The sequence below is a fragment of the Nicotiana tomentosiformis genome, chromosome 3 (genome assembly GCF_000390325.3).
Source record: "Nicotiana tomentosiformis chromosome 3, ASM39032v3, whole genome shotgun sequence".
In the NCBI taxonomy this organism is placed as follows: domain Eukaryota; kingdom Viridiplantae; phylum Streptophyta; class Magnoliopsida; order Solanales; family Solanaceae; genus Nicotiana; species Nicotiana tomentosiformis.
The window spans coordinates 143,011,800-143,020,299 of record NC_090814.1 but is presented as its reverse complement, the minus strand read 5'-3'; the positions used below and the strand labels follow the sequence as shown (position 1 = coordinate 143,020,299).

General features: G+C 41.7%; 1 protein-coding gene across 1 annotated transcript; it reads right to left on the bottom strand.

Moving 5' to 3' along the window:
• Positions 1–4,262: 4,262 nt before the first annotated feature.
• Positions 4,263–7,695, bottom strand: LOC138908608 (uncharacterized). The gene is made up of 10 exons (XM_070199286.1): positions 7,636–7,695; positions 7,067–7,193; positions 6,499–6,527; positions 6,225–6,277; positions 5,711–5,831; positions 5,552–5,627; positions 5,315–5,412; positions 5,059–5,158; positions 4,508–4,806; positions 4,263–4,466 (listed from the first exon to the last, which is right to left on the bottom strand). The coding sequence occupies exons 1-10, from the start codon at positions 7,693–7,695 to the stop codon at positions 4,263–4,265; spliced, it is 1,167 nt and encodes a 388-aa protein (XP_070055387.1).
• Positions 7,696–8,500: the final 805 nt, after the last annotated feature.

Genomic DNA, 8,500 nt, shown 5'->3' with positions numbered 1-8,500 from the left:
ACATTGTTCGGGACCTCCTCTTCTTGTACTACTTGCTCATCATCTACAAGTTGCCTTTGACTTAAGGTGGGTACATTCCCACCTCTTCCACTTCTTGTAGTCACGGCCATGGCATGCCCCGTGTTGATTCCACCATTTTGGTTCACTACCGTGTCACTTGGTAGTGCCCCCTTAGGACGAGAATCGAGAGCTTGGGAGATTTGCCCCATTTGCACTTCTAAATTGCGGATCGATGTGTTATGTGAGGTAAGTTGGGCATCCGAATCGGCATTTTTTTCCATTATTTACTTGAACATATTCTCAATATGCCCCATCTCATTGGTTGAATAAGTAGGACCGTGGGAAGGATAAGGAGGTGGGTTGTTTGGTTGTTGATACATCGGGGACCTTTGAAAACCCGACCCCCGATTGCCTTGGTTATTGTTCCATCCGTCTTGATTATTACCCCCCCCCAATTTCCTTGATTGTTTTTATGCCAATTCCCTTGATTGTTTTCACCACTCCAATTACCTTGGTTGTTAGAATTCCAAATGCCTTTATTGTTTTGAGGTCGCCATTGTTGTTGATTTGGGCCTTGAAAATTATTTTGTTGCCCTTGAAAGTTGTTCACATGTTGCTCCTCCTTCTCTTGTTTATTGTAAGAATCATCTTGATCAAACCCACTATCTTCTTGCACATAATTCTCCACTTGATGTTCCACTTGCAGACCATTGGTTCTTCTTTCTTCCACCATCATGTTCACTCCCTCCATAGCATTGACTTGCTTAGGATTTTGCACTTGTTGAAGTTGAGCCTTTGCTAGTTGATTCATGGTGGTAGTCAATTTGGCTATGGCTTCCCATGGTCATACAACTCTTTGTGAAGGTGGATTACATTGGGATCGCCTTGTGGAACATTAGCCCGAGATTGCCACGTCGATGAAGTTTCCGCCATTTCATCTAAAATCTCACACGCCTCCGCATAAGGCATAGTCATAAAATTTTCACCGGCAAGTTGATTCACCACATATTGGTTGGTCATGTTAATCCCACGATAGAAGGTTAGTTGAATCATGTTTTCTATCATATCATTGTTGAGACATTCCTTGACCATTATTCTATACCGCTCCCATATCTCGTGTAGTGGTTCATTGGGCTCTTTCTTGAATGCTAGAATCTCATCGTGTAGCCATATGCCCCGGAGAGGAACTTAGAAATAAACTTTTTCACCAATTCATCCCAAGTGTGAATGGAATGGTTCGGCAAACGTTCCAACTAATCTAAAGCTTTCCCCCATAGAAAGAAAGGAAAAAGCCTTAGCCTCAATGCATCCTCATAGACAATTGTTTGTTTGCTCCCCCAGTAAGTGTCCACAAACCCCTTCAAATGTTTGTATGCATTTTGACTTGGAGCACCAATGAAGAAACCTCGTTGCTCTAGCAAAGTGAGCATCACGTTGGTGATTTAAAAGTTGCCTGCCCGAATACGGGGAGGGACTATTGCACTTGCATATCTTTCATTAAGTAACACCCAGTGTGGAGAAGCTCGTGGTGGAGGTGGGGGTAGGACGGACACATTGTCATGACGCACTCGGCCTCTTCTATTGGCTTGAGGTTCAAGAGAAACCTCATCCACTTGGTCATCCTTAATGTCCACATCCCCCAAAGCAATATTTTCGAGCTCATTGTTTTCCATGGTTGTACCTATGATTTCTCAAACAAGTTAATAACATAGAAGGAAAAGAAGATACTCCAAAAACACACCCAAATATATAGCTAACACCATTTTTTAACTCCCCGGCAACGACGCCAAAAATTGATCGCGTCCAACTACACACCTCAAAAGAGGTATGAAATGGTCGTTTGCAATTATAGAAACCCAACTAAGAGTCGGGGTCGAATCCACAGGGAGCTAAGATGGGAGTTAGGGGTATATATTTCAATGTGCGTGATTGAATTATCGAGAGTGCACTTCCACAAAAATATTGGTTTTCTATTTCTAATTTTACTCTATTGATTGCCAAATATAGAAAGAAAACTAGAGATAACTATTTTTGGGTTTTTTTCAAATTGATAAAAAGCCTAGGGCTGTGACCATTACCTAGGTGTTTGCCTAATGGGATAAAGACTTTAATGCTTGTTCTGTTGATTGTAGTATATTATAGCTATCAACTCTAAATTACCCACTTAATACCTCTCGGTCAGAGAGTGGTTTTACCTAATTTGGTTTTCTCAAGACCAAATGAGTATCACACAAAACAGTTGATAAAAGCTCAAGTCGGGTTATTACTATCTCTAGGTTGAACCCTTTAATTGGGTAAATCAGTCTCTCAATTGACCCAATTTCTTGTTATCCAAGTTATCCTAGACTAGGTCTCTCTTTCTCAAGAAGAGACTAAGTCAAATAGGCATGAACTAACGTTTGCAACCATTAATTCCTCAAAATAAAGCATGAACTAAGCTAAATAATAAACATCCAATTATAAACAAGCACTAAATTAAATACCCATAAGGTTTACACACTAGAGTTGGGTCACAACCCTAGTAAAAATCTAGCTACTCATACTAGGGGTTGAAGAAAATGAAGAAGAAAGACTAATTAAACTCATAATTAAAGATTAAAATGACTAAATCTATTGTAAAATACACCAAAGCAAAACAAACTTCCAAAAATGGCAAAGAAAAACGGCTACAGTGATTGCTGATGTTCAAACTTGACCTAATTTCGAGAAACTCTTCTATTTATACAAGTCTAAAAATCTCGGACAAAAATTCCCCTCGGGAGGTTCTGCGGCCGCACAATTCCATGTACGGTCCACAAACTTCTTCATCTGGCAGGGGTTCGGAGTCTACGGCCGCACAATTCTTCACTACGGCCGCAAGGCAATATTTCTGCGGTCCGCAGATTTAGAACCGTGGCCGCAAGTCACTCTTTTGCGGTCCGCAATAGTAGGATTGCGGTCGCAAGACAATTTTCTGCGGCTGCACAAATCTTGTGCGGTCCGCAATTTTCTGAAGCTCTAGACTTGGTCTTTTTGCAATCTCTCTGATCTTGACCTTTAGCCCATATTTGTGGCCACACAATTTAATTGCGGACCGCAATTTGCACAAATGTCTGCTGAGTTTTCCTTCTTTGTTTGCGGCCGCAAGTGGAATTCTGCAGACCGCAATTTCTTCTGCGGACCGTACATTGTGTGCTTCTGTGCCCTTTGTTGCCTTGTACTTGGACTACTCCTCTTTGAGTCGGATTTTATCTCGGGAGCCCAGCTTCCAGTATTCCTATAATTTTGTACAATTTCATTTATTTTGGGAGCATAATTCAATGCTTTTAGACTAAAACAAAAGCTAAAAGGCGTTAATAAGCAGTCAAAATCCCTGCTTATCAGCTTCCTAAAATGATAGTCTCTTTGTGACCTAAACATCGTCAACTGGAACGACTCTAGACGGATACACTTACGGAGCATAGACACATGACAGACTCGATGTACAGACTCCAAGTTGGAAGGCAAGTCTAACTCATATGCTACCTGGCATACTCTGTGTATAATCTTATAAGGTCTAATGTACTAAGGGATAAGCTTTCCTTTCTTACCGAATCTCATAACGCCTTCCATCGGTTATACCTTTAGGAATACCTAGTCATCTACCTGAAACTCTAAGTCTCATCGTTGATTATCTACATAGGACTTCTGACGACTCTGAGCTGCTAATAACCTTTCCTGTATAAGCTTAATCTTCTCAACTGCCTGTTGTACCAACTCTGGTCCTACTAACTTAGTTTCCCAACATCGAACCATTCGATAGGTGACATACACTTTCGCCCGTAAAGAGCTTCGTATGGAGCCATCTGAATGCTTGAATGATAGCTATTATTATATGCGAACTCAATAAGCGGAAGATGATCGTACCAGCTACCCCTGAAGTCTATCACACAAGCTTGTAACATATCCTTAAGTTTTTGAATAGTATGCTCAGCTTGACCGTCTGTCTGGGGATGAAATGATGTACTAAGACTTACCTGAGTCCCCAATCCCTTTTGGAAGGACCTCCAGAAATTAGTTGTAAACTAAGCACCTATATATGAGATAATAGATATAGGGACACCATAAAGTCATACTATCTCCTTAATGTAAAGCCTTGCATAATCCTCTGCTGAATACGTAGTCCTGACAGGCAGATAATGGGCTGATTTTGTAAGTCTATCAACAATCACCCAAATAAAATCGAACTTACGTTGGGTACGAGGTAAGCCTGTGATGAAATCCATATTAATTACTTCCTATTTCTAAGTCGAAATCTCTATAGCCAGCAATAATCCACCGAGTTTTTGATGTTTAATCTTAACCTCTTGACAATTAGGGCACTGGGCAACAAACATTGCTATATCCTTCTTCATTTCGTCCCACCAGTATATTTCCCTGACATCATGAAACATCTTTGTCGCTTTTGGATGAACAGAATAATGAGAATAGTGAGTTTCTCCCATAACCTGCCAGTGCAGCCCTGCCATATTAGGAACACATAATCAACCTCGATATCCGAGGACTCATCTCCTGTAATCTCAAATGGTGTCTTCTCCTTTTGAGGGGTTGTATCTCTATAATGAGCTAGCACAGGATCCTTATACTGGCGTTCTTTCACTTCAGTTACTAAAGAGGATGTTGTCGTGTCCTCAATAGTAACTCTGGTATCACCTGAATCCGGTAATCGAACTCCAATACTAGCTAGCTGATGAATCTCATGGGCTATCTCACTCTTCTCTGGCTGTAAATATGACAGGCTACCCATAGATCTACGGCTGAGGGCATCGGCTACTACATTTGCCTTCCCTGGATAGTATAAAATATCAACATCATAGTCTTTTAGTAGCTCTAACTATTGCCTCTGACATAAATTCAATTCCTTTTGCTTGAAGATATACTGAAGGCTCTTATGATCCATATAGATATCAACATGAATGCCATACAAATAGTGCCTATACATCTTTAGTGCTTGAATCACCACGGCTAACTCTAAATTGTGGGTCGGGTAATTCTTCTCGTGCATTCTTAGTTATTTAGAAGCATAAGCGACAACCTTACCATGCTGCATCAATACACAACCCAATCCAACGCCTGAAGCATCACAATAGATAGCATAACCACCAGTTCCCTCTAGGAGTGTCAGAACTGGTGCTGAAGTCTATCCATCCTTCAATGCTTGGAAACTCTGCTCACAAGCATCGGTCCACTGAAACTTAGTTTCCTTCTGAATCAACTTGGTCAATGGTGCTGAAAGAGAAGAAAATCCCTCTACAAATCTCTCATAATAACCTGCCAAACCCAGGAAGCTACGAACCTCCATCGGTGTCGTGGGTCTAGGACAAGTCTTCACTGCCTCAACCTTCTGTGTATCGACCCGAATACCCTCACCTGAAATAATATGCCCAAGGAAAGCTACATAATTCAACCATAATTCACATTTAGAGAATTTTGAGTACAACTTCCTTTTTTGTAGAACTCTGAGCACAGTACGCAAATGATCTGCATGATCAGCCTTTGAACAGGAATAAACCAAAATATCATCTATAAATACAATCATGAACAGATCTAGAAAGAGTCTGAACACACGGTTCATCAAGTCCATGAATACTGCTGGGGCATTGGTCAACCTGAACGACATAACATGAAACTCAAAGTGCCCATATATGGTCCTAAATGCTTTCTTCAGAATATCTTTCTCTTTAACCCTTACCTGATTGTACCCAGAACGCAAGTCTATCTTCAAGAAACACTTGGCACCTTGCAACTGATCAAATAAATCATCAATTTTTGGGAGCAGGTACTTATTCTTGATCGTCGCTTTATTCAACTGCCTGTAATCAATACACATCCACAAGGAACCATCTTTCTTTCTCACAAATAACATAGGTGCTCCCCAAGGTGATGTACTGGGTCTGATAAAGCTTTTTCAAGCAAATCCGTCAGTTTTTCTTTCAACTCTCTCAGCTCTGCAGGTGCCATTATATATAGAGGAATAGATACCGGCTGAGTATCCGGTAATATATCAATAGCAAACACAATCTTCCACTCTGGTGGAAGGCCTGGAAGCTCATCGGGAAACTCATTAACCACCGGGATAGACTGAAGGGTCGGTGACTGTGCTTTCACATCCTGTACCTGAACTAAGTGATAAATATATCCCTTTATGATCATCTTCCTTGCCTTGAGATAGGAAATAAGCCTACCTCTCGGCGATGCAGTATTACCTTTCCACTCCAGAAATGGCTAACTTAGAATCTGGAATCGAACCATCTCTGATCTACATTCAACGTTAGCATAACAAGAAGCCAACCAATTCATACCCATTATAACATCAAATTCTACCATATCTAACTCAATTATGTCTCCTACTGTAGAATGACTATGAACTACTACTATACAATCTCTATATACCTGTCTAGCTATCACTGGATCCCCAATAGGTGTAGACACCTCAAAAGGTTCAATCAACTCAGGTTATATCCCAAACTTACTAGCAACCAATGGAGTGATGTACGATAAGGTGGAACCTGGATCAATCAATGCATATACATCATATGAGGAGATTGATAATATACCTGTAACAACATCAAGTGACGACTCTTGATCCTGTCGACCCGCTAATGCATAAATGTCAGTTTTGAGGACCGCTCGAGCTAGATGCTCTACTTCTGCCTCTACCACGACCGACTGGTGCCTGTGAACCTTGCCCAGAATAGCGTACTGATGATGAGGAACCAGCTACAGATCATGCTGGCTGAACTATACTCGCACCACCTCTCGTCGGACAATCTCTCATAATGTAGCCTGGATAACCACAAGTATAACAAACACCTAACCCCACAAGGCACTGCCCGGTATGCTGTTTACCACACTGAGCACATCGTGGCAAGGCCGACCTCATCTGACTTGACTCACCCCTATACTGAGAACTAGATGCCCTGGAACTCTGACTGGGCCCTGAATATGTGGAACGATCAAATCTCCTACCGATAAACTGAGGGTGCACTAATCGATGGCTGGGCTGGATACCTCGGGTACTGCTATCTCCGACCACCTCGAAACTCACCAGAAGGACCTGAAGATCTCGCTCTCTTACTCTGGCCCATATCATGCTCATGATCGGCCCTCTGCTTCTGCTTACGCTCCTCTACACCCTGAGCGTATGCCTGAATACGAGAAATATCAGTGCTTGGCTGAAGTAAGATTGACATACAGTAGTTATAATAGTGGGAGCATACCTAGCCAAAGAAGCAAATTGAAGGTTGTACTCCCGAACACTCATATTACCCCGCCGAAGGGTCAAGAACCTATCAACTCTGGCCCGTCTAAGCTCTGGTGGCAAATAATGACGAAGAAAAGCCTCTGTAAACTCCTGTCATACTGCTTGAAGGGAACCCTCACCTCTGAACAACTCTCAAGACTCGTACCAATTAACTCTAACATCCCAAAGTCTATAGGAATCTAGCTCAACTGACTCAGTCGCATTGGCCTTCTTTACCCTCAAAGTCCTTTGTATCCTATCGATAAAAACATGAGGGTCCTCTTTTGGATCTGCTCCAGTAAATACCGGAGGGTCCAAATTAATCAAATCACGAACCCTACACTGATGGCCCTATCTGCCTAACCAATACCTACCTCCTGACACCGATCCTGTACGGCCACTAATCGAGGCAATAGCTGAATAACATCTCTCATCTCCTGAACCGGTGCATCTGGCTGAGGAACTGGGGGTACTGGGGCGGACGCTGGAGCTGGTGCCTCTCGGATCTCCTCTGGAGAGGGCGGGGTATGTGAAGTCTAAGATGGAGTCTCACTTTGAGACTCTCCTCGAGCCCTGGTAACTCGTGGCGCTCGACTCATTATCTCATCAGCCACGAACTTGCCCTTCTGGGCTGCTGTAGCCTTCTTAGGCATCACTGAAAACATAACATATCGTTAGAAAAATGAATCCTTATATCGCACGATCTAAGATAAGAAGGGAAGATAACATCCTATATGTCATGCAGCCTCCTGTTTATAAGTGTGGTGCACAACACACTCATAAACAAGACTCTGCTAGACACGGTCTGTAGATAACCCTAGGACAGAACTGTTTTGATACCAATTTTATCACGACCCAAACCGATGAGCCATGACGAGTGTCTGAGTCCTACCTGTCGAACACCCCTAAGCATACGTCTAAGATATAAACATGAAATAGGGGTAGGTCATGCATAACATCTGTAAATAAACTGCTGAATCATGTGAATAACATACGTGTGGAAACATACCCAAAAGACATATATATATATATATATATATATATATATATATATATATATATATATATATATATATATATATATATATATATATATATATATAAGCTGACAAGGCTACTATGGACAACTATATATCAAAATAGAAGTCGATAAGGCCACATACTATCCAACTATACATGACTGTCAACAAACCTCTAATAGAGTGTACAACTATATAAAGGAGGGGAATGGCCTCGTCA

Coding starts and splice junctions, on each gene's coding strand:
- LOC138908608 (XM_070199286.1), bottom strand. CDS start 7,695: ATGAGAGATGTTATTCAGCTATTGCCTCGATTAGTGGCCGTACAGGAT. Junction 5,832..6,224: donor GCCATTTCTGGAGTGGAAAG/GTAATACTGCAT, acceptor TATTGATTACAG/GCAGTTGAATAAAGCGACGA. Junction 5,159..5,314: donor GACCCACGACACCGATGGAG/GTTCGTAGCTTC, acceptor AAGGATGGATAG/ACTTCAGCACCAGTTCTGAC.